This window comes from Trifolium pratense, linkage group LG2 (genome assembly GCF_020283565.1).
Source record: "Trifolium pratense cultivar HEN17-A07 linkage group LG2, ARS_RC_1.1, whole genome shotgun sequence".
In the NCBI taxonomy this organism is placed as follows: Eukaryota; Viridiplantae; Streptophyta; class Magnoliopsida; order Fabales; family Fabaceae; genus Trifolium; species Trifolium pratense.
The window spans coordinates 10,978,521-11,004,828 of record NC_060060.1 but is presented as its reverse complement, the minus strand read 5'-3'; the positions used below and the strand labels follow the sequence as shown (position 1 = coordinate 11,004,828).

Below are 26,308 nucleotides of genomic sequence, written 5' to 3'. Positions count from 1 at the left end.
TAACATTTTTAAAAATTTGAGACACTTGTATTAGTTATATAATGCATGTCTGGATCGAGTGGTTATTGTTTGCTGTTTACTGCAAAACCTTTTGTTTGGACACACTTCCATTTCTAGGGGCCTATGTCTTCTGGTTCAGCAATTTTAAAATGACTTTTCAGAACATGGCTGAGACGTTTATCCATATGCTATTTCAGAACATCAAGTATCAACCGCTTAATAGAAACAATATATTTTAAAGGGAAAATAAAAAGAAACAAGCAGCAAAAATAGAGCATGGTAGTTGGTACCAAACCATCATTCCTGTCATTAATACTTGGCTTAGCCAAAATCATTGTTCTAAATTGCAATTATAGTCAGGGTTGCATTACAATCTTGGAGATTATGAAAAATTGCAGACAAATGGGGCTAATACGACCATAACTGATGTTGTGAAAACCTTTATATGTATATTCGCAATTTAAAACCATAGCGAAAATATGTAGTGTTGCACTTGGTGACCCTAGTTGTGCTTGCTTAATATGAAAACTGTAGCCCAAAGGTGTTCGTCTTTTCCATTCAAAATTTTACATAATAACTATTCATAGTTTACAATTACATCTTGTCTGCATAGAAAATTTTGTATATCTATTGCTGATTATTTTTGCATATAAGCTTTTGGAAATTGTTAGTAAACCAGAATCTTAATCACACATAGAAATATCAATGACAGCTGAAAGAGAAACGAAAACTGTTATGTATATGCCTTTAGTATTATTCACATTGCAGGATGCTTATGCTTATGTCACCGAACAACATTTCCCAACAAGCTGTTTGATGAAGGCGAGCTCTGTCCACTCGACCAAGGATTATGCACCGATACAGGGGAGCTGTCTATCACCTCCAATTCCATAGATTGCAACAGGTTCTCATTCTTGGGTGGAACAATCAATTCCTCACTCTCTTGCCCTACTTTCTTTAACATAAGACCACCGAATGACTTCTCACTTCCATTGCGAGGCGAAGAAATCGCAGAACCAATCGACGAACCCAAACATATGGTTTCCTCCATAGTTGCCCATGCACGGCGTCTGATGTACTCAAGCTCTTCGGCCACTTCCATCATTGTTGGTCTCATGTCACTATGAAAAGCAAGACATCTAAATGCAAGCTCAGCCACCTTATTAATGGAATATAGAGTCCAAGCATCTCTATTTGGTTCAAGGAAGGGATCTACAATCTCATCTATAGAACCCCTCCTAATCCTATCAACAGCAAGTGCAGCTAAATTAACCTCGCTTTGAGGTCTGGCAAAATCAACCACTTTCATGGCAGTTATTATCTCTACCAAAACCACACCAAAGCTGTATACATCACTTTTATCAGAAAGATGGAAGTTCTGGTGGTATTGAGGATCCACATAGCCTGGAGTACCCTGTGGAGCAGTTGAAATATGTGATGTCTCTATCATGCCAAGCCTAGAAAGTCCAAAATCAGCTACTTTAGATTTGTAGTTATAATCCAATAATATATTACTGGATTTTATATCTCTGTGGTAAATTGGGGGATGAATTGAAGAATGGAGATAAGCTATCGCATTAGCGGTTTCGGAGGCAATGGTGAGTCGTATTGTCCACGGAAGACCTTTACCTCTCTCTCTTTGCAAATGCTCAGACAACGTTCCATTTGGCATATATTCATAAACAAGTATCTGCTCTCCCTCCTCAATGCAGCAACCTAGGAGGCGAACCAAATTTGGGTGACTCACCGAAGAAAGGAGCTTGATCTCATTCATGACTTGATCAACACTGTTTGTATCTCTATGCCGTATCTTCTTTATTGCAACAAACTCATCATTGTGAAGTTTTCCAGAATAGACTGTACCGAATGCCCCGGTTCCCAGCCTCTGTTTATCAGAGAAAGAATTTGTGGCTTTTTCTATGTCTTTGTAAGAGTAGAGAGGCACAATAGAGTTTCCGGCAGCTTCACGTAGTAGGCGCTTTACTCTGGTATGTTTTCTCAACCAAGTAAAACGTCGCCTGGCACAGAAGCATAGAATAATGAGAGCAGCCACGATCACAACTCCGGTTACGACCACTGTTAAATGTGAACAACCATGTAGAATTAATAAAAAAAATCATGTAGCATTAATCCTAATAACTTGTCTTTCACGTTTTGTAAAACTCATCATATTAGTCCGAAACGTTTTCGTCAGTATATAACAGTAGGACTGATGGAACGAGTGAGACAAAACATTAAGAACTTCTTATTATTTTCATCGGTACGAGGAATGAAAGTAAGGTTATACCTGCGACAACAACGCCGATTTTGGTTGCACTCCCACATCCACCGGATGTTAGTGTTGAAGCACTGCAACCTGGAGCTGATAACAAGGCAACCATAAACTAATTAAAAAGATGACAATGTTTACTAAAGGAACATACAAAAAAATATTATAATTAATCACCATGACATTATTAATAGTTATTCTCAACCAACCAATTTGGATGGTTTGGATGAACAGTATCTAAAATGTTTCTTGCTGACTGAGTAATGAGTCACAAAGAACTTTACACGATTCATTCATCACAAAATGTTTGTTTAGTTTTGATTAACTTTTAAGATATTTTGATAAAATATTCTTCTGCAATATTTTAATAGTAAACCATTTCAAATAAAGAAGTATTAAAACTCATACAAAGCTATAAACTTGCTGCAAATAACGTGGCACAGCTCAGCAAATGTTTGACATTTAGTTCTTATGTTTGTTAGATGTTTATGTTTATTTGTGAAACTCCCATGACACTCAATTTCCTCTCTCAGCAAAGTATGGAAAGGTAAGAAGATTTTTGTCTCCAGCATGCTTAAAGTTACAAGCAAAGTAATCTTGTAAATTAATATTTATATGTAAGGTCATATACTAAATATTAATTCCTCTGATTTTGAATGTATCCTCTCTCTTTTGACCACCAACAATATTACAATGCTAATAAAAATTCAAATACATCTAATTCTTAGCTACACACATGTGTAGCCACTGATGTTGACTTTTGAAGGATTATTTCTTTGTTATGTTCCCATTCAAAACATGCAGCACACCAAAAACAACTAATTCAAGATAAGAAGTAAGAACATTCAATTCCCATATCATCATCCTCTTTAACATGACAATGAATTTCACTATCAGAAGCATCAAAAGTGATATGCATAATATCTAAAAAGGAAACCAAGCAATCAATTGTTACTTTACTTCCATATATCACTTCAAAATAAAGGAGCCTAAGAGGACCCTCAAGGTCCACATGAATAACCAAAAATAGTTTGTAACTTGTCACAAAGGAAAAGTTGGTGTGGATCAAATTTAGCATTGTAAAAGCATAATAAAAAGATCTAAGACAGTTAGATAAAGATTAAGACAGCTAACTTATACTTTGATTTCATTAAATCCACTTTGAAATACATCTGAAAATATGAGCTGCTTATCCCTAGTTTGCCAGCAATGAAACACAAGCTGACCTTTTGACCATTCCTAAATTTAAATTTAAATGAAAGCTAAAAGAAATCCAGTTTTAAATTTGCATTTTTCTTCTCAAATTTCAATATAATAATAATTTTTGGCAACAAGAAATTGACTAGTCTTCTGTATTGAAATTGAATATGCTTTTAAACAATTTGAACAAAGAGCAACCTTTAACTAGAAAACAGAATTGAGGTGCAGCAACTTTGATTGGCCACCATATAAAGCAGCACCAAACCAATTTGTCAAAAAGCATCATAATTATGAGTTTTTATATATAGCATTATAATTATTCTAAGAACAAGAATCAAAGCATAATAATACTACTAAAACAAAACCCATTCCTGAATATAACACATACCAGTTAAAATAAGATAAAAACAAATATTTAACTATGAAACGTGGACATTGTAATAATTTGAGCCTGTGTTTGGTATCACGGTGAATATGACAATGAATATGACAAGTGAATATGACAGAATAATGACGGAGCGTAACTTTTGAAAAATCACTTGTATCACCGTAATTTTGACATACTCAACGTGATACCAAACACACACTTAGAAAATAACAACATTGAATGTAATCATATGTATTGGTCTCAGACATTGATACGTGTCAAAGAACACGTTTTTTATCTGAAGTGTCGGTACTACAGAGATATTTAATGTAAAATTCTAAACTAACCTCTCCGGCAACCGATGCCATTAGCAAATCCATCTCCCCGGAAACCATCCAAACACTGACACCGAAATCCAGAACCATTTCCTTGTAGAGTCACATTTGAACAAGTAGCATTGTTAGAACATTCACAAGAACCTTTAACCCACCATGACAATTCAATAGCTTGAAACTGCAACGAAATCTCTTTACTTTGTTCAACAGCAATGGCTGAGAACAAATAGTTACATCTAGTTTTATTCAATTCCTCGTATGACAAAACATCAACATCTCCCTCATGATATTGCTGTGTAAAACAACTAATGTTACTACTTTTGCTGTCACAGCTTTCAACCTCAATCTGATTTCCAACAAAACTTGAAGCTGGAATCACACATCCACCTAAAGGAGCTGAACAATCTTGAACTAGAAAACTATTGTTCCTTGTTGGAGCAAAATTATCACTGAAAAGTGGTTGAATAGATTCAATACTACGGTTGCATTTTGCAGGAAGGTAAATCAATATACTATTTTTGGTCATATTCTGAATCAGAAACTCATCAATTTGGACTTTATTATCAATACAGTTTAGCTTAATTCCACAACCATCAGAGAATCCAAAAGGGTAATCAAGAATTTTATCTCCACAACGATTCAAACAGATTGTGTTGTTGATTTGTGCTCTTGTTTTGCTCAATAAGAAAATTATGAACATGATTAAAAAGTTCATCTTTTGATGAATATGAAGAAGCATTTTTTTGAGATGACAACTGAAGAATTTGAAGATGGTAATCACTGATCAAGATCATTAGTCATTACCCTGAAAAGAAAATAAAAAATTTAGTTTAGTTCAATTTGGTGGTATTTTTGATTCAGCTTGAATAACTCAAAGTTTTGATCTTTATAAGATAGTACTAGTTAGAAAGAAAGAAAAAAAAGTGTTTTTTTCAGGTAATGGATTAAATGAAAAGTTAAAGCTTGTGAATGATACAGTTGGGTAGCCATCTAAAATCAATTAATGTTAGTTTGTTCATAGAAGAAGAAACTGATGAATTTAATGATATGGTAGAAAAAAAATGAAAAATTGAAGTACTATATGCATACCTTTAAATGTTTGTTCTGGAAAGTTTGAAAACTGAAATTACTAATATTGTGATTATTGTGATGTAGCAGTTGAAGAAGTAAATTCAGTTGCAGTATGAAAAAGGAAAATGAATAAAACAAATGAAGGAAGAAGCTACATAAGCAAGTTGTGTTGGATTTGTTCACACTTGTTTCATGTTGTGTTTTTGTTGTGTGATTTAGATGGAAAATGCGTGTGTGTGCATTTTGTGTGTGGAATGACGAATGTGCCCTTGAATGAATTTTGTTTTGCATAAAAAGTCTTTGTTTTGACAGCAAATTACATGTTAGTAGGATGTAACGCTTTATTAGTAGTCAAAAAAAGGCAAATCATACAATGTATGACTAATCTGTTTTCTGGTCCTACATCTAGTAGTGTCTCTATTTTAAATGCTTCACCGTCAACATAATAATAATCACACTATCATGCTACTTTTGCTTTATTCATGAGAAGGAGATCCCGTCTCGTGAGATAAATAAAATTTAATAAAAAGTTATTTTTTTCATGAATTTTATACTCAAGTTCTTTCAAATAGTTTGTCATAAGGAGTGTTCATTAACCACTAAATCTATACTATTGAAGTATGAAGATTGCAACTTCTAAACGTACGTGACCCGATAACAAAAACTTATTAGTATGTGACTCAACAGATCGCTGAAGAAACTTTAATATCATTTTAGAATTATGAGATGAATCTAGCTGAATCATATAAATATAACTTATAAAATTATATTTATCTCTATTTTATAAATTCATATTCAAATTGTGTTACATTTAATATGAAACTTCTTAGAGTAAAGTTTTCTCTTACATAAAATATAAAATGTACACCACAAAAAAAAATGAGAAATCAAGATAATGATCTAGAAAAGTTGTTATTAATGGGCCCGTAGTTAATAATATGCATCATAGTTAGTTTTTTATTAAAAAAAATGGTTGATTCTTTTAGTATTTTTTAGATAAAAAAAAAAGCAAAAAATTGTTCGACCTATAAAATCACTGGTTTACCAGCTTTCTTGTAAAATTGGCTTGTTCACACGGTATATAATGGTTTAGATGTAAGGCTGATTCAATGTTTAGGTCCGATTTTTGGTTTGAATGGTTTGGCTTGTCGGTTTGAGTTAGGTTTTAAAACTATGCATGTGATACAACTGTAAATTAGTTGAGTTTGTTTTTTCCTTACAAAGCAAGTTAACAATATTATTGATAGATCTAATAAGAACTAGTTATTTTAAATCAATAATAAAATACATTTATGAAGTGGGATGATGTGGTAAAATAGTGAATTTTTTATTTATTTAATTTTTACAAAGGGTTTTTCTTTTTTCTTTTTGGCTTAAATGCAGTTTTACCCCCCCTATTTTGAAAAATGCGGAATTTTACCCCCCCTATTTTAAAATGCGGAATTTTACCCCCTCTATTTTATAATTTGTTGGATTTTGCACCCCACCAAAATTTTGCACAAAATCTGCTTCTGAACTTCAAGTTCAAAGCTTCGCACAGAACTCAATTTGGATCAATAATTCACCAAATTGGTACCAAAACGACCGCAATCGAGTTAGTTTTCCACAGAATCAAACTCCACTAAATTTGGAGTTACAGAGAGAGATTAATTACCGTTTTAGTGAAGGTCTATTCAAATTAATTATAGTATGAAACTACTACTAGTATTTTCGTCATTCCTCTCACCCTGTAGCTCATTTTTAATACTATTTACATGTATGGAAATCTAACGAAATTATCCTTGTTGGAATTTCAATTTCGTCGAATTTGGAGTTATGATGTGTTCGGTAGACGATGTTGAATTTGAAGATCACAAGGAGATTTCTGCAGAATTAGTAATTGGACAGACCTTTATTAAAACGGTAATTAATCTCTCTCTGTAACTCCAAATTTAGTGGGGTTTGATTCTTTGGAAAGCTAACTCGATTACGGTCATTTCGGTAGCCGTTTGGTGAATTATGGATCCAAATTGAGTTGTATGCGAAGCTTTGAAGTTGTGACTCGAAAGCAGATTTTTTGCAGAATTTTGGGGGATATACCTTCACTAAAACTGTAATTAATCTCTCTTTGTAACTCCAAATTCAGTGGGGTTTGATTATGTGAAAAGATAACTCGATTACGGTCATTTCGGTATCCTTTTGGTGAATTATTGATCAAAATTGAGTTGTGTGTGAAACTTTAAAGTTGTGACTCGAAAGCAGAATATTAGGGGGGGCAAAATCCAAAAAATTATAAAACAGGAGGGGTAAAAGTCCGCGTTTTAAAACAGGGGGGGTAAAATTCCGATTTAATCAAAATAGGGGGGGCAAAACTGCTTTTAAGCCTTTCTTTTTTTGGTAAAATTACAAAGGGTTTTTCTAACTTGTGCAATATTGCACAGGATAAAGACTAATTAATGCTTCACTTTTTATGATTTTTTTAAATTTGATTAATGCAACATCTTCTCTCTCGTCACTCCAACTGCAGCTCTATTTTCTCTCCCTCTCTCTTTCTAGTTGCACAATAAAAATTAAAACACGCTCTTCATCTTCTTTCTCTGCTAGGGTTGGGAATAGGCCAGGTCAGGCCAGGCCTTGACAGGCCTGAGCCTGGCCTACGATTTTTTTTCAGGCCTGAGCCTGGCCTGTGGCCTATCAAATGTTATTTTTTTTGGCCTGGCCTGAGCCTTTTAAAAGTCTGGCCTGGCTTTGTAGCCTGTTTAAAAGTCTGTGTTACATTAAAGCTTCTCTATATAGTTTTTTTAAATAGGCTAAACAGGCCTTCAAAAGTTCACATTTATATTTTTATAATTTTTACAACATTAAGAAAAAGCTAATAATATGATTAACACAATAATTAAAAACTAATAAAATAACAAATACGATTACTAAAAGTCGCAATAATTAAAAGCTAATAATATTTATATAAATAATATTTTTTTATAAGATATAAATAATAATAATATTATATAAATAATAATAATTATAAACAGACCGGCCTATCAGGCTTCGTAGGCCTTTTTAGAAGCCTAAGCCTGGCCTATTTATGTAAACAGGCCGTTTTCAAAGCCTAAGCCTGACATTTTTAATAATCAGGTCAGGCCAGACTTATACAGGCCGAAGGCCCCTGTAGGCCGTCTGGCCTATTCCCAACCCTATTCTCTGCAAATATCTCCATCATGTTATTCCCTCTTCCTCTCATCGCCGGCGATGTCGTCGTTCTCTTCCCACTTCCTCTCATCACCGACGTGCTCTCTTCAATTTCAATCATCTCCCTCAATCTTCAACTTCACTTTTTTTTTCTTTTACCCAAGCAATTTCACATGTTGCCTAAAAGATTTAGACCAAAAAAGTGTTTAACTCCTGTAACAAAGATTGTGACTTTTTTGAAAGGGTTGATTATAAATAGTTTTAACCAATAATTTAATGATGATTGATCTTGATTTCAATTTCTTCTTTCTCCCTTCTCTGATGTTGACGAGGAATGGTAGAAAATTTATGCATCTTGACTCTAGAGGTTTGTTTTGCAAGTAATTCCCGAAAATTTTTCGTTTTCACGATTTTATTGTTATCAGTTATCTTGCTATCATTGTAGTGTTTCCAAACATTTTGTTCTCTATTTGTTTTGCAGATATGCTTTTGATTTATGAGTTTTAGATGAGAGACAAAATAGAGGGAGTGGTGAGAGAGAAAATGCTGCATTACTCAAATTTAAAAAAAAATCATAAAAAATGGAGTATTAATTAGTCTTTATCCCGTGCAAGCACGGGTTAGAAAAATCCTTTAAATTTTTTTTTTCTTTTACAAAAGATATTTTAGTGTTTAAACCTTTGGTAATAATTTATTTTTAGTGACTTAGCTTGCTGGTTCACATCATAATAAAAAAAAAAAAACTGAAAATTTGAAAAATATAGATGAAATGGGTTCGTTTTTTTGGCACAAAATCACAGCAGGTTAATTCGTGTCATAGATTATTGAAATGAAACTCTACTATTTCTATGAATATTTTAATGAAACTCTTTTTATACATTTAGTGCCCCAGAAAAATATAAGCCACGCATATAGATGCACTGCTTTTCATGTTATTTCAGTCCCACTATCTTGCACACTAACGAAGCTGATTCCACTAGTAGCATGTATATGAGGTTTGTTTATGGTCAATATATATGATTGCAGGACCAAAATGGACATATAAAAGATTAATTGGAGCCGTAGTGATGATGTGAATTGACTCTAGGGTACCTTTGGTGGATTTTTGCTAGATTTTTCATTTCACTTTTAGGATAGAGATCCTCTTCAATTTCATATAGAAAATATATAGGGTGTTTTGTCTATAAATTTTAATTCAACGGATAAAAATATTAAAATTATTAGATCGTACATTATGGTAGAGATTCAAATTCCGAATCTTCCATCTGTGTATGTACATTTTAATAACTATTATAATTTTGTCTATGATATCTTCATTTTTTTTATAGATTTTGTAAATAAAAATTTAGATTAATTTAGAAAATCGCATTATGACATTCAAGAGGATCGTCAATGAATTTTAATAGTAGAATTTAAGACAATTCAAATAAACTTTGAAATTAAATTATTCAAATAGTACAAGTCCATAGTCCAATTTCATTTCTCACTATTGTTGATTTATTTCTATAATTACAAGTCCATAGTCCAATTTCATTTCCCACTATTTTTGCCCGGTACAACCACTCTATTGTCCATTTCTAATAAACATGATTAACTCAATTCTAGATCATTTTCTAGAATCGTATAACTGTCAAAAATATCGAGGGTGAAACTTTTGCTTTTGACTGAGATTTGCTCTCCATAATATTTGGTCAAGGTCTCATTGTCATTGGTAGTACGGCTTGCTTGGGGTAAGGCTAAGCCAAGCTACCACCTACCCCTCGCTTGAGGTATCTTGTGATAGATAGTTGCCCTTCTTGGCTGAGAGCATACATAAATGATACCAAGACTTCTTCAACAAAACTTGTAAACATAAGAAGATTGTCTCCTTCTTACCGGAGATAGACTCCTATCCTATCTATGCTAACTATCTTTGTTTTTTTTTTTTTTTTTGCATGTATGGTATGGGAAAAGCCCTAGTTGTAAAATCCTTGAACTTCAGCTAAAAGCATAAAGAAAGAATCTTTTAGTTTTAGATAACGGTGATTTTGTGTGTAGAATTTTTGTATACCTCATACATATATGTCTTTTCTTTTTTAAAGAACCTAGCTAGCAGTGAGTCTAAAAAAAAATTGATCTTAAAAACTCACATGAGAAGTTGAAAATTGTAGATTGGAACTGGTATATCTCACCATATTAAATATCTCTATAATTTTTATCATTTAAGATACACTTAAGACTCATACATATATATCTTGAAATACTAGTATCCACAACAGTTTTATGTTTACTTTTCAAAAAAAAAAATTCACAATAGTTGTATATTAACTTTATTTTTTATTTTTTTTTACCATGATATTGATACGAAATTTCCACCGTTATTGGCGACGATTAATCTCCGTCGGGAAACGTGTGTGAGGCACCTACGAAGTAGTCTATAAATATAGACAAAATACGTCAAATACTTTGTGAACCTAAAATACAAACATTTTCTTAGAATAAATAGTATTTATTTAGTTTGACTTCTTTTAAAATTCCTTGGAGTCTACGGTAATTTTTTAGTAGTATTTTTTGGCATTAAACATGCCTATATACACATGCAATATTAAATCAAACTTCAATTCATCCTTTTACATATCAAGGACTTCTTTGGTAGATATTTGTTTGGCACAAACTTATTTGACAGATACTAAATCAAACTTCATGATTTAAAATGGAAGATGAAATTGGAGTAGAATTTACCAATGGGTTAGAACTTCAGAACAATTAATTCCTAGTACGTAAAATGACAGAGTTTGTGAGAAAACAATTGACTGATCGAGGGAGAAATCTCTAGGGATACTAAGGTTTGTCACTCTCACGTACTTAGATCAATTATAAGAGAATAAGTTAGGTTTTTGCTAACTCATGGTAATAGAGTGAGTCGCAAAATGGGTAAAATTCGAAAATTCACATATAACTGTAATTTTGTTGTTATCAATTGATTCACACTATAATGAACCGTTTCATGGTTGCCTCAGGTTGAAAAATAGTTTTGGCGTCCATACTTTGAAATCGTGTGTGCTATGTATAAAAGAAATATGTTAGAAAAACACTCTTCTCAACACCAATATTCTTATTTGTTGAAATTTATAAGATTTTATATTCATAAGAGTGTGTTAATAGCACGATTATGTTTTAAGAAAAACTAATGGTCCAAAAGCCCAATAATTGTATCATTTGGGCCTGTTTTGTTCAACTTTGGGCCTTTGTGCCCACTTACTTCAATCAAGTTTCATTCAGCTACAAAAAAAAAAACACGTGGCTATGGTAGAAAGACAAAACCCACAACATATTGCATAAACCCTAAATTTCAACTTTCACTGAATCGATTTGGAAGACGAAAAATTGAAAGAGAGATTCAAAATCGCAACAATGTCAGATAGAGAAGACAACGATTCTGACGCCCCTGAGGAATTCACAGCTGAACAGGTATCTTTCGTTTAGTTTTCAATTTTTTTTGTTCAATGAATCAAATCGATTTTACGATCTTTCATTTGTTTTGGGATTAGTATGAATACTTAATCTAAGAGTTCTTATTGCAGGGTATAAAATTAGATGAAGAGATTCGAAAGATTAAAAGAGAAAACGCCATTAGGTATACATTTTACCTTTAACTTTGTCTCTGTGAAGAATGCATGTGTTTACTTAATTATTATGAAGTTCTGTTTGTTAATATAAGTTAAATGTCTTTCCTTTGTTATTATGAAGTTCTGTTTGTTAATTTAAGTTAAATTTTGAAAATAAACTTTTGAGTAACAAGGGTTTATATAAATTCATCAATACAAATTCCAAGTTTTTCAATAATATCCGTGTTGAGATCGTTTATAATGAGGATTATCAAAGTGAAACACGGTTGATGAACTCTCTTGTTCAGTAATTCAGCTGTGATGTATTCACTAAACTAAACAAAGCAAACTTTAAGGTCGCAGGTTCGATTCTCCCCGGTGCAATTTAGCTTCTTCAAAAAAAAAAAAAAAAAAAAAAAAGAAAGAAGCAAACTTTAAGGAGATCTCAGATCTCAGATCTCCTTTGGACACAACACACCCGAGAAATTCCATGATGTCTATAGCTAAAATCCACATTTCGGAAATTTGGCATATAGCCGATTCTCCCTTAAACTTTGCAAAACCAACTTTAGATGTTGCTTATACTCCTCTTTAATCATAGAATAAATAAAAGAGTAGGTATTTAAATTTGATATCATGAATGTTATTGGTACCTGTTGAATGATCCTGGTTGTTACATTTGCCTGATTGTATAGACATAGGTTCGCAAAACTTATTTTAGAACCCTGATAGATTTTGGAATAATCTCAGGCTTGAGTAGGGACAGAGAATACTAACTGAGTGGATTTACAAACTATGTTTTGAAGGAAGGTGTGATTATATGAGCTTCTCATTGTCATTGTGCTGATTATTAATTTATTGCATCACGGTGCTTATTGGTTTTCAAGAACTTTAAAAAACAAACTGGTAAATTTGAACTAACCGAGATATGATCAATGAATAGATAAAAGTATTTTTCAGCTCAACATCATTCATGAGATGGGAGATAGTGTTCATCATGTTAGGATGTTGTTCGTAATAGAGTAGCTGTACAGTAAACTACAGTGAAAGTAAAGGAAAGTTCTGATAGAATTTGAGTAGTCAATTTCTGAATTGGCTCATACATACACAGTGACTGGTATTTATATATGCATACCAACACTCTTACAATTACACCTTCTAATTGAATGAATGAGTTCAGTTAGTTACAATTAGCTCTTAATTATAATTAGTTACACCTGTTATTCAGTTTCTGTACAGTCGCTCTTTAGTTAGTTTCCTAAATCATGAACCAACTACTGAATAGCACGGATGGATGTAGTGTAGCTAGCATTTGGCTTTTGATTTGTTGTCCTTGCAATTATCAACAGTCATTTCATTCACTCTTATATGCATGATCATAGGTTAAGATCTGATTGCACACTCTTCCGGCTTTATTTTGGACTCATGCAAAACAACCACATTTAGTGGTGTCTATTGTCTAATAAGACTTTGCTTGACAGGGTTAATACTAAAGAGAAAGAACGTCGAAGGAAGTGGGCTCAAAATATAACGCCTCGACCATCCAAAGCTGTTAAGAAATCTCAAGATGTATCAATAACTGAATCTGAGGAAGAACCAAAAACTGCTAAAAAATCTCGAGATACATCAAGAACTGAATCACAGCAAAAACCAAACACTGCTGTGGGATTTCTTCCACAAAACATTGTTGATATGCTTGCAGCCCGCGAGAAGTAATGAATGATATCTTTATTTCTTTATCTAATTATATGCATGATTGTTTAGAAAAATCTCTTAAGAGGCTATACTCTGTTTGCAGGAAAACTTTCTTAACCGACACTAATGAGGACAAGGATGAAGATGAAATAAAGCCTACCACTTCAAGGAAGAGAAAATCCAAGGATTCAGGGTCAGGGATTTCATCCTTTCTATTTGTATAATTGTAATTATGCTTACATATTGCACTTTATCCTGTAGTTATATATATTTCCTTTTTGATTTGCAGTTCTGGACCTCGTATTGTGACCCAACTAGGTCCTCCTCCATGCTTACAGAGTGCCTTAGATTTCTTGAAAGAGAGGAAAATGTCGGTTCCAAGATCGTCTGCTGTTTTGAAGAATTCCAAACAAGCATTGCGTCTTCTTTCTAGTTCTGGGATCATACGCCAGAAATGAGGATTTTTATTTCCTTATAAATTTATAGATTGTTTTGGCCAAGAAGGTGAGATGTTAATGTTGCAATATTTATTTTTAACAATTCATCTTTGCTGCTTCTGTCGGTCCACTGTACTGAATTGTAATGTTAAGATATCATCAATGTTAGTTGACTTTAATTATGCACTTGTGTTTTTGCCTCATAGAACAACCTCTACGAACCCTGAATTACTTGCAAAGAATGGAATAAAATGGGTGTTGTGCACGGTAGTAATAAAAAGCTATATTAACATGGCTATAGTAAATGGGTGAACAACATACAGATTAGACTCGGACAATTTAGATAAATTGTTCCACTCATAAAGTTATTTGTTGCTTTTCTTAATTATTGTGAAAAACCCTTAAACCACAAAATTTTAAATGGAAGGAATTTTTTAGGATTGGTCAGCTTGACAAGTGATGATACATATTCCGATTGTAGAATTATCATATATATTTTTTTTGAAGAAGAATTATCATATATATTGAATATGTAAATTGAAAAATAACATTAAAAGCCATTCAGCAATAAGGCAATTTCCATATAGGCAGGGATATTGCTCATATCTGAAAAACTATGCTTGGTGGTCAGCTTAAATTTAAGGTGAAGAAAAAACATCATCTTGTTGTAGCCACTTCTGTTCTTGGGCTGAAGCTGAGCACCCACGAAGACCTTCAAAAGCACTTTTGATTCTGTTTATGGACTTGTGGTGACGAATGCGTTGTAGGACTACTTCTTTGTCCAGGGTTTGAGACGAGGATTTGGACGACAAGGACGATTTCAAGTGGAGCTCGCTTGAGATTGCACTCTCTGTCGTAGAGTTCTTGTCTTCCTGGTGGTGATCAAGGCTAACCTTCTCAGTCCCTGATTCAGCTCTAGGAATCATGAAAGCCATTTTTCTCTGTTTTTTTTGTTGGAGCTAGAATGTTGCTAAGCTTGAGTGTGTTGAAATTGGCAGAAGCTAGGAAAGAGTTTTCAAATATATAAGGATATGACTAACCTTTTATTTTTATAGTTGGATAAATTAGTTAAAAATGTGAGGCCAGTTGTTTTTCTTTTATAGGATGACATAGCAAGTGGTTTCACTTTCAGGGTCTCCTGTTGTTTTTCTCAAACAAGGGCTAGAAACACTAGTAACGTGAAACGGACAAAAAGTACAAGACTCATCATCATCGCATTACCATGAAACCAACAAAGAGATTCAGCTGGCTGGCTGTCTTGGGGGATGTCATACTTTACCATAAACTCATTTAATTTTTCTAAAACTAGTTTTGACTAATAAAATACAAATATATATATTGTACGAGTGTCTTCAAAATTGAAGTTCAGCTCACAATCTTAATTTTTAGGATGGAAAAGTTTTGAAAGTTGGAATCTTTTACATGGATACTACAACCTTATTCAAATTCTTACAGTTTTTTTTTTTTTAAGAAAAAATATTACCCCTGGATGAAGACAAGCTGAGGAGATAAACAATGGGCTATGTAAGCTGTTTTCATTTTCCAAGTAGGCTTGTGGGGCGTTTCCTTAGATTTTTAATAGCATTCCCGTTTTTTACTTACGTATGACACTAGAAGAGTATACTTTTAGGGCCCGTTTGGTGCGCAGGATAGGATAGTGACAGGATAGGATATATAACAGGATAGTGATAGGATATGATATCAGCAGGATATCAGTTATCCTCGGTTATCCTATCCTGTGTTTGGTGCACACAGGATAACAAACATGATAACTATTATATCATATTTTTAATACATATTTGTTCATACCAATATGATAAGATACATAACATATTTAAATGACAAAATTACCCTCGTAAAATAATTGTTATTTGTTAAAAATTATATCGTAATACTTTGAATTTTATAAATAAAAATATAAATAAGTAATTGTACAAAAAGAAAAAGTAATCAAATAACTTTAAATTTTAAATACAAATCATGAGAAAATAAACAAATTAAATTTTTTATATGAATCATGATCAAATAAATAACTCAATTATACATGTTAGATAAGCTAAATAAATATATGATATATGTAAATAATAAAACTACCATTGCAAAAGAATTATATTTAAGTTGTTATTAAATTTAAATTAATATTCTTATTTTGCAATTTTTTAATAATTATTTTAATTTAAAATATTGTAATTTTAGGAGAATTTTTATTTTTTAGATTATATAAATTACAAAATTACCCTTGTGAGAAAATCACATATATATTTAAAAATTAATTATTTTATTATTAATTTACTATCAAATTATTTTATTAATTTTCAATTTTTTATTTTAAAATATATTTTATAGAATAAATCAACGATTTTTTTTTTCTTATCCTATCCTGCTGGTAACCCAGCTCAAATTCAGGATAAGGATTTTAACTAGAGAAACATGATAGGATAAACTTCAGGATTAACTTATCATATCTTGTTGTGTCACCAAACACTGGATTGAGACAGAATATGATATAGTTATCATATCCTGTCTCTTATCCTGTGCACCAAACGGGCCCTTACATGTTACGCAATATCCATTGAGCTACATACTATAGATCACGTCTCAAAATATAATTTTTTTAAGGTTTAATTAGTAAAATGATCCCTTAAATATATTTTTGGTTTAATATTGATCCCTTAAAGAAAAAAAAGACCGAATAAGTCCCTTAAAGAAAGAAAAAAAAGGTTCGAATAGGTCCTTTAAAGACATCCCCGTTAATCAGTTTGGTCCTTAAAAACATTCGGAACCTGTTTTTCAAAAAAAAAAATGCCTTGAAAAAGAACATTTTCCGAATTTTTCCTAAATTTAGTCTAAGAGTCTGTTTGGTTCAAATAGAGGGAAGGGGAGGGGAGGGAAGGGGAGGGGAAGTGAGGTAATGAATTTTATTTATTATGTGTTTGGTTCAAAAGGGGGAAGAGGAGGGGAGGGAAGACATTTTAACTAAATTTGTGTTTGGTTCACGATGGGAGGGGAGGGATTTTATAATTAATTTACAAAATAGCAACGTAATAGATTTAAAATTAGGATTTGGAAAAGAAAATAAATAAGGATGATTAGGATTGACGAAGAGATTATAAAAAATAAAAAAATTGGCAAATTGATACTGTGATTGATGATGATCATGAGGATAATTTTGGAATTAAAATGAATAAATAAGGATAATTATGACATTTTAATTAAGTATTAAATAGCTTACCTCCCCTCTCCTCCCCTCCCCTCCCCTCCAAATCCCTCCAATTTGGGGGGAAGCAAAAAGTGGCTTTAGGAGGGATTTTGCTCCCCTCCCCTCATAAATATTGAACCAAACACGGTTAGTTTTTTTTTTCTTTTTCTTTTTACAATTAGTTTAGGGTTTAAGTTTGCTAGTGATTAGTGAAGGAGTTGTTGTCATTAAGTTTTAGCTTATTGTGGTAATTTGTTATTGCTTTGTGCTTTCTTATCTGATTAATGAAGAAAGATCAAAACGTTGCTGTCATTAAGTGTTATTGCTTTGCTCTCCTTCACTCCTTGGTGTTTTGATTAATGAAGATAGCCTCTTTCAAAAAGATAATGTCAAAATATTGCTTTGTGAAGGATTGTGTTCTTGTTCCTTTGTATTTTACTATATCTTTTCTTATTAATGTTAATTTAGCCTCTTTCAAAGATTTAAGAACATGTCAATTTTCTGCTACAAGTATTAAAAGGTTCACACCTGAAATATTTTTGCTACAGAATCAACCGATGAAGCTTTTTTAGGTTCCATCCAAACCGAGACAATCTTATTTGAGACAATTATCCCATTGCCCAGTTGTGTATTTTGATTTCTGCAAATGCTTTAGTTTTTTCTTTCAAATCTTGAATTTGCTTAGTTTTGTTGTTTATTAATTACCCTGATGGTGCTAACTTATTGTCTTACCTTATTAATTTGCTATTATAATTATTAATTGAAGTTCTAAAGTTTGAACCTCTCTCAATCTCAATGGCTGAGACCACTCCAACTGCATCTACTTATAATGGCACCGGATATTCTTGTTTCCAACGAACGGTTAAGTTACGGAATTGGATTCCCTGCAGTCAAATTTTGACTGCAGGTTAATCACAATCATTCATTTTTAAACCTGGGCCACCAAAATTTGCATCCAAAGACTCACAATGCATGAATGCATGGATAATTGAATGCATTGAATCCAGGTCCATCCATAGGTTACTCTATACGATTGGTGGCTTGTTAAATCTCAAAAACACTTCCAAGGAAAGTGTGTAGCCATCTCTGGCGTCTCTTCCAGAAAGTAAGTTCTCTCTTAGGGTTCACCTGAACCACATTATTTGTTTTTAACTGAAATGAAATTACTGTATCATGTTCGACAAATATAATGTTTTAATAAACACATATTTAATGTTGTGATTTAGGTCTTATCAAAAAAAAAAAAATGTTGTGATTTAGGGGAGAAGCGGTCCGTGTATTCAATTCTGCTCCTATTATCAAAGATATTGATCTAACCTGATGATCAGAGAAGGTTGATAGCCGGTCCGTTGAGCAAGCTTCCACACCGAAGGGGGGGGTTTGTACCTGCAGGTGCTCCGATGCCTAAGTCAGCAAGAGAACAAGAGATACAAAAGAAGAGAGAGAAAGTATAGTGAGTAATGATTCAGAATACCTGGCTCTCCTGTCTAGGAGAGCTTATATAGTGCCCCCAACGCTAGGCCAAAGGTTGGTCTATTGGGCCGGGATAACCGGCCCAATAGACTCAACTGCCAAGATAGTCCCTGTATCGTAGGGGAGGCCGTTATTTGCCTCTATCTTGGTTGGAGACGTTCCGCTATTCGCGGGTAAGGGATAGGCTCCGTGACGGATGTGGTTGGATAAAGGAGCACGTGCTAAACGTGCTGCTTAGCTGTTAAGCTATGTTGGAGTGGATCAATATGCATGGATAGATGAGCACGTGTTGAACGTGCTACTTACCCATTATGTCGAGCAGGGCACGTCGTTGGCTGACGTGTCGGGGAAGTCTCCCCCTTATTGAGCCGTGCCCCAAATGTCGGGCAGAAGCGATTGGGCCAGCTCTTGGCCCAGTCCAGAACAGGAACCCCCCAAGTCGTTGCTCCTAGACATAGGAGTAATGACTTAAGGTCCAGGCCCGCATGTCGAGGAAATGTTTTCCCCGTCAATCCTAAGAGGAGTTCATAACTTATCGATTTATGATTGTTGCTCGTTTGTACGAGGAGAGTTTATTTGTTGCTCGTAAATTCCTCTGTGGCACGTCGAGGAGGATTTTCCAAGTAGGAAGTTTCCCTTTGTTCGTATCGCGTGCCACGATGTTCGAGGAGGAACTTACGGGGAAGAGATTTTGCCTTTGAAAGTCACTGGCTTTCTAGTTCCTCGACTAATTGTCCAGGAAGCATTGCATATGTTGTATCTAGTTGATGCTGCCTCACTACTACAAAAATGAGCTTTAATAGCGCCTATTTAATAGCTCTTATTAAAAAGCGCTATTAAAACTTAGAAACGGAGCCTTATAATAGCGGTTTTAGTAGAAGCGCTATTAAAGCCTTGAATCCAGGAATACTACAATAACGCTTTTGAGAAAAGCGCTATTAAAACCGTAAACGTGAAACTCTATAATAGCACTTTTAGAAAGCGCTATTAATCATTATACCTATAATAGCGCGTTTTTGCATGAGCGCTATAGTAAAGAAAATTGATAAATTAAAAACTGGGGTGGATGGGTGTCGAACCCTATACCTCTTGGTAGATGAATAATACAATACAATTATAAAAAAAAAAAACAGATCAAATTTTTTTAAAAAAATAAATAAAGAAAAACTTATCTCCTACCCTCACAAGTTCACAACTGCATCGTTCCTCTGTTCCTTTGTTCTGATTTTCTCTACTCTCACAGCGACATCTCGTTAATCCTCCATCTCCATCCTTATCAAAAACCTCCGTTTGGACCCAACACCTTGCCGTCGAACCCTAGTTCCTTATACCCTCGTTTAACCTCAATCTCTGTCGAACCCTAGGTCCTTCGTTTCGGCCCAACACCTCCATATCCTTCGAGCCCTAAATCCCGTGATTCTCAGTATACCTGGAACGACAATTCTCTGTGCAACAACCCTTATATCTCAACAATTTATCTACTTTTTCTAAATGATGAACACAATTTTTTTTCAACCCTGGAACTATACAAGGTGAGTACATTCAATTGATTTATATTGTAATAACTAATGATTGTATTGTTATTGTGAATTTTCAATTTGACTAGTATTTACAAAAATTGCAGGGCCAGTCATGAACTCAATAAATTATGTTTGATATATTGTATTTTTGTATTAGGCTTGTGTGGTGTTAGTTTAGTGGCCAAGTCTGAAGTTGTTTTCTTGGTCTGTTTTATTGTTCACAGCTATTAATGCTAAATGATTGGTAACAGAAATATAATCGAGGAGTAGTTGGGTAGGAAGAGTCAACATTAGGAAATGTGAGAAATCAATGACTCCTAATATTATAAAGAACCTTCAACATATCTAGGGAAAAATCAGTATCTATATTCTACACAAATAATTTTGGCCAATCTATACTCTTTATAAGGTGAAACAGGGGCATGACATGTGATTATCATATTTCAATTTTACTTTCGTTGTTTTGTCAAAAAATATATAATAAATTCACTTTCTTTGTCAAATTTCTACATGATTTAGATCAAAGTTGCATCGCAATGGAATATAGCTTTGTAAAACTTTGCAGTTTGCTTTGAGTAGCTAGTAGTGCTGGTGTGGCGTGGTGTTTGGTGTGTTCCTGTCATGGTACAGGTCTAGTGTGGAGTCAGTGCTGCCCGTTGGTTTTCTTGTTTTGGTTAGTTGGTTTGTGTGTGTGTGTGTGTGTGTTTTTGTAGTTTTTGTTTTAGTTAAGGGTGCTCCTAGTTTTCTTTCTTTTGCCTCCTAGTTCTTACTTGGATTCTCAAGTACTATACCTAATAATGACCAGAAACTTCTTGAAGCAAAAAAAGTAAGCACTTTTGTCCCCATCATAGAATTCCTAATAATTATAATTAAGTAGTTAATTAACCCTCTGTGTTCAACATTAATATCTTAATTAATAAGTGAAAAAAACTGAACATATTACTGCAGGCAGAACAATGATGCAGGGAAGATTCCATTGACATGGAGTTTGATAAAAATATTGCCACTTACTTATAGGGTATGGTATATAATATATACTATGAATGGTAAATGTTATACAAAAAAAATACTTCATTTAATTTGAAAGTAACTCAATTCATGAATACATTTCTCAGCAGTATATATCTTGTATTGTAGGTAATATTGGAAAGTCTAAGGATGGCAAATATCATTTCACACCTTGTATTGAATTTTTTTTAAGGTTTGGATCTTGAAAAGTTGGATAAGGTGTGTGGTTAGAATGAAGTTTCTAGGTTTGTCAATTTGTTCTCTTTCATCTCAAAGCTCATCTTTGCTTCCTACTGGTTTTCTTTACATATTAGTTATTTTCTAACTATAGCTTATGATATTATGCTGTTTCTACTTCTCTGATTAGTTAACATGTATCTTTTAGATTTTATTATTATAAATGTTATGAAAGTATGATACTGTTTTCTTGTGCCTAGTTAAGTTAGAAATGGTTACTTACAACTTATCAACGGCTGAAAAGGAAAACTTATATGCCATGGAATGACCACTTAATTTATTTCTAGAGTATTTATTTGGTTTATGGCATCTCCTGCCTCGCGTCTACCCGCAATTGCGTCACCATTATGCTCACAGTTTCATTCATTCATAGTCTCACACAAGATCACTCTCATCTCTATTTAGCTTTCCTCACAGTCTCGCTCGCAATGTTTATATTTTTTCTAATTTTAAGTTCATTTTCTTAAACAATGTTTTGTAGATTTGTGTGGTGTGTCTCTTGTGAAAGCAAATCAACAAGATAGAAGGGTTGCAACTCATTTTGCCAAAGGTATGTTGTGTAACTAATCTTAATATTTGGTTTATGAATAAAGAATAATCTGAAAATAAGTGTGTTGGTTATATAATTGTAGTAAAGAAATGAAACATACAGCTAGCTAGCTGTATTTTTTTGTTCCTTGAAATTGGATATTATTCTTCTTCCTCCTTTTGCTCTGATTCACCATCTTTTTTTTTTCTTGCTCTTTGTAGAATTGAAGGTAATTCATTGATAGAGTGATTTTCCAACAATTTAATTAGTTGCTTTTGTGTTGAGTGTATTTTGAACATCTCTGTCAAATAATATAAGTGTTGATGCAGCAAAGAACTGCCTCAATCTTGTATTAAACAAGGTAACAATGGATATAGTAGATTTGCATGACATGATATATATTGATATAGCCTTTTTGTTATATTTGCAATTAGTTGTAGATCCTACTATCATTTTGTCTTTACTAATTACTCCCCATAATTAAGGAAAATATTGTAGCTAAGGCAATTCCTTTATCAATTGGGGCAACAAATGGTCTTCCGCTTTAGAGGTTACAGGATAGTTCATAGTAGTCTATGATATATTTTCTATATATCTGCATATATGATATTATTGAATGCACCTTTTTTTGTGAACTCTTAGGATTTTGCATTTCATCACTTGTCTCTTTCTGCCCTGCTGGGAGAAATCATCTACAACTAGAATTTTAGAGAGCTACTTGCCCATCCTATTGTGAGTATCTGCTGATTTGTTTTTGGAATGCCCGCTCTTTCAAGTTTTCTTTACTCCACTCATTTATTTAAGTTACTATATACTGATGTAGGAATGAGCTGAAGTTATTAATCTAGACATGTTTTAGTTACACTGCACATGTCCTAAATTGATTAAGTTAATGCACTCCATTCACCATTTTCTGTATATCATAAGTTTCTCATTAAATTTATGCGTTGTTATAAATTTCAAGTGTTTGATTTGGACTTATTTATTGTAGGATAAAATTTGTTTGTCCACTTTTAGTTGATCATTTCCTTCGATCATAAGTGCGACCAAATGTATGCAGGGGCTTTAGATAACCCTGTGTATTAGAGCCTTTTTTTAATGTACATCAGTGATTCAATTTGTGTTAGAAATGATGATTTCTCTTTTAATATCCACATAGCTAGTCTTTTACTTCAGGGTTATTATTATATTCAAAGAACTCTTTAGTCAAGGTATGTTCTCTAATGTTGGACTTCTTTGGTCATGGAAACAAAGTATCACTCACTTATGTATGCTGGATGTTTTGTTTTTAGTAAATTAAGATAAGTCTCAGCACATAACCATGTTCAATTTTGAGAAAAACAATAAACAAGAGATACATAAGCAATCAAAGTTTTCACGTATTGTCTTCTAGCAGAGACCGAGGGGTGTATCTTATGTCTTGAATATATTTGGCACATCCTAAACGCTCACAAGTTTTTCTTTAACTGTCAAATGCCTCGATAGGACCTGTTATATTCATATCACATGAGTAAGTTCATGATAATAGTAATAACTTCATGTTCTCATTCATGTTCATTGTAGTCTTTGTTTCAAGACATTTGAAAGTCTTATTCATGATAATAGTAATAACTTCATGTTCTCATTCATGTTTCATTCAAGTTTGAACACTAAGTGATGGATTTTCTGGTTCTTTGGCAGTAAATTTTTTAAAGAGTTACAAGCTTGTCTTATAGCTTTCAAAGAATTAGCTTGATGTGGTGAAGGTCAAATGACATTTGATGTAATTCTGTATGGGTAGTTCAATGACAATTTTCTAGAGGTATGTCAAATTTGTTTACATTTTGTGCTTTAGCATATTATGAGCCAGTGATTTTTCTTCAATTGTAACCCCTAGGGAGTCATTGAATTTAAATTCTTTCTTGTATCTTGTATACTATGAATAACTTTCAGGTTAAGAAGCTCTACATCTAGAGGAAAGATTAAATCAAATAGTCGAAAAAGATCTAATGACAGAGTGACTTAGTTAAATGGGAAAAAATGGTCCACGTTGCACTCATCTGTAGACATTTTAGGTGACTCTGTTGATTATGTGTAATTGCATATGCCTCTAAGCATTAGTACTCAGGCACCACATGAGCTAAACTAAGGCTTTTCTCTTGTACTAAAGATCAACGATTTAGAAACTGAGTGATGTCATTCATACATGCTATAAGCAAAGGATTGATTAAGTTTGAAATTTTGAGTTGTATTTTGTTGTTGGATTATTTTATATCCCATACTTGGTTATGTTGTAGTGCACGTCACTTATTTTTTATGTGTTGTTGATTAATAAAATTTGTTTAGTTTTTTTTTTGTTATCAAAGTACAATATATTAAAGTCACTTATTTTTTATGTGTTGTTGATTAATAAAATTTGTTTAGTTTTTTTTTTGTTATCAAAGTACAATATATTACAAAATTTAGACAAAAAAAGATATTTTTTTTTAATTTGAAAAAGGACTTATAATAGCACTTCTGGGCACGGGCGCTATTAAAAGTTGTTTGCTGGAAGGACTATAATAGCGCTTTACACACGGGCGCTATTAAATAACTGACATATAATATCGCTTTTAGAATAAAACGCTATTAAAACTCGCTTCCAAAGTCCTAGTAGATGGCACCAACTTACATACGATAACGGTTTTTGCAAGAAGCGCTATTAAAAGTCGACATTTGATAGCGCTTATAAAACGCTATTGTAGGCACCGAACTTATAATAGCGGTATCAGTAATAGCGCTTTAAAGCGCTATTAAAAGCTAAAAAAAGCGCTATTAAAGGCCTTAATTTGTTGTAGTGCCTGTATTTGCGGGCACGTTTATTTACGTTCGTTTCGCTTGCCCGTAATTCGCGCTTGTCCGCAAGGTCGGGGAGATATTTACGTTGGGGATAGCGACGAATCCCTCGTGAGGCGCGTGGTTCTGCTCGATGGGATATGAAAAGACATGATGCTTCGTTTGATAGCGCCACGTGTGTGGGCTATGAAGGGGCGCCATTATTGCCTTGGGAATAGGCGCTAAACGCCTCGTTTGACGAGGGAGTTTCTCAGCCGTTGGATCAACGCGTCTTTTGATTTCTTGGGAGGTTAATTCAGAGCCCTTAGATAGATCTTGATCGCAACCATTGGATTTTGATCAACGGTTGTGAAGCGATGGGGCGTACCATTTCGTGATGCAGGTGCAGGGTTATGGCAAGTCTATAAATAGAGGAGAAGCAATTCATTTTCACTTTTCTCTTCTCTCTCTATTTACGCTGCCATTATTGGCTCCTCCCTCAAAGTTCAAAGTTCAGGAAACTTCAAGGTTTTTGCGCTCCTTTCCTTCACTTAAAGCTTCAATTTTTGCTTGATTTAAGGTAATTTCTTCAACTGTCTTTGCTTTGGCTTATTTCAACCTGTTTGTGTTTGCATTTTTGTGCGCTTTAGCCCCTTGAGTATGCTTTGATTGGAGTAGATTCTGATGCTTTGCTTTTATACCCATTTTGTTTATTTTGGGTTTTGTTTGAAGCATGTTTTATGGTTATTCGTGACCCCTATTTGCTTGTGTGTTTGGTGATTTTGGTCATTGCTTCTAGTAAGATTTGGTGTTTCTTCCCTTTTCTGGGAACTTGCTATGACGATGTATGAATGTTTATGAATATTGCTGGAGAACTGATGAACATGCATGAGTTTCTGGAAAATGGTGACGAACGCGGAGAACATGCATGAGTGTTCATCAGTTCCTGGGTTTGCGAAGAACGCGATGAATATTGCTTCAACTTCTGGAATTCTATGCGTTTTTCGTCGGGGAGAATCGAATCGTTATTTCTCCCTGTTTGTTGTAGCAAAAAGCTAGGTTAGTTAAACCTTGTGTCGAGGAGCTTCTCCCCGTTTTGGCTTCGCGAATCTTTTAAGTGTCTTTTGCGAATTGTATGTATGTCGGGGATCTTTTCCCCGTTGTTTCGTTGGGAAATTTGGTAGATAAATGAGTTTGTAGAAACTCTTTGTCGGGGATCTTCTCCTCGTTTTTAACTTGAGATATGCAAAACTGAGTTTGCTTCTAAGTGTCGAGCACTGTTGCTAGCTTGTGTCGGGGACCTTCTCCCCGTTTTTATTCTTTGTTAAATGGTTCTCCTCGTCTCCTCTGTTTTTGTTTTGCCATTTTGATAAGGGCTTTATGTCGGGGACAGCGTCCCCGCCCTATTTCACGCCCTTTC

General features: G+C 33.6%; 3 protein-coding genes and 1 long non-coding RNA gene across 4 annotated transcripts; 2 read left to right on the top strand and 2 right to left on the bottom strand.

The window, feature by feature from the left end:
* Positions 1 to 529: 529 nt before the first annotated feature.
* Positions 530 to 5,454, bottom strand: LOC123908100 (wall-associated receptor kinase-like 14). The gene is made up of 4 exons (XM_045958621.1): positions 5,261 to 5,454; positions 4,184 to 4,976; positions 2,288 to 2,362; positions 530 to 2,076 (listed from the first exon to the last, which is right to left on the bottom strand). Exons 2-4 carry the CDS (start codon positions 4,908 to 4,910, stop codon positions 785 to 787), a joined length of 2,094 nt encoding a protein of 697 aa, XP_045814577.1. The 5' UTR covers positions 4,911 to 4,976; positions 5,261 to 5,454; the 3' UTR covers positions 530 to 784.
* A 6,246-nt stretch (positions 5,455 to 11,700) lies between these two features.
* LOC123911014 lies at positions 11,701 to 14,311 on the top strand. The gene is made up of 5 exons (XM_045962324.1): positions 11,701 to 11,860; positions 11,974 to 12,026; positions 13,479 to 13,709; positions 13,796 to 13,885; positions 13,982 to 14,311. Exons 1-5 carry the CDS (start codon positions 11,804 to 11,806, stop codon positions 14,148 to 14,150), a joined length of 600 nt encoding a protein of 199 aa, XP_045818280.1. The 5' UTR covers positions 11,701 to 11,803; the 3' UTR covers positions 14,151 to 14,311.
* Positions 14,312 to 14,586: 275 nt separating this feature from the next.
* On the bottom strand, positions 14,587 to 15,198 carry LOC123911015. The gene has a single exon (XM_045962325.1). The coding sequence runs from the start codon at positions 15,062 to 15,064 to the stop codon at positions 14,768 to 14,770; it is 297 nt and encodes a 98-aa protein (XP_045818281.1). The 5' UTR covers positions 15,065 to 15,198; the 3' UTR covers positions 14,587 to 14,767.
* Positions 15,199 to 17,511: 2,313 nt separating this feature from the next.
* LOC123905659 lies at positions 17,512 to 18,631 on the top strand. Its single transcript, XR_006808445.1, has 3 exons — positions 17,512 to 18,189; positions 18,348 to 18,433; positions 18,589 to 18,631. It is a non-coding gene; the product is annotated as an uncharacterized LOC123905659 (long non-coding RNA).
* Positions 18,632 to 26,308: the final 7,677 nt, after the last annotated feature.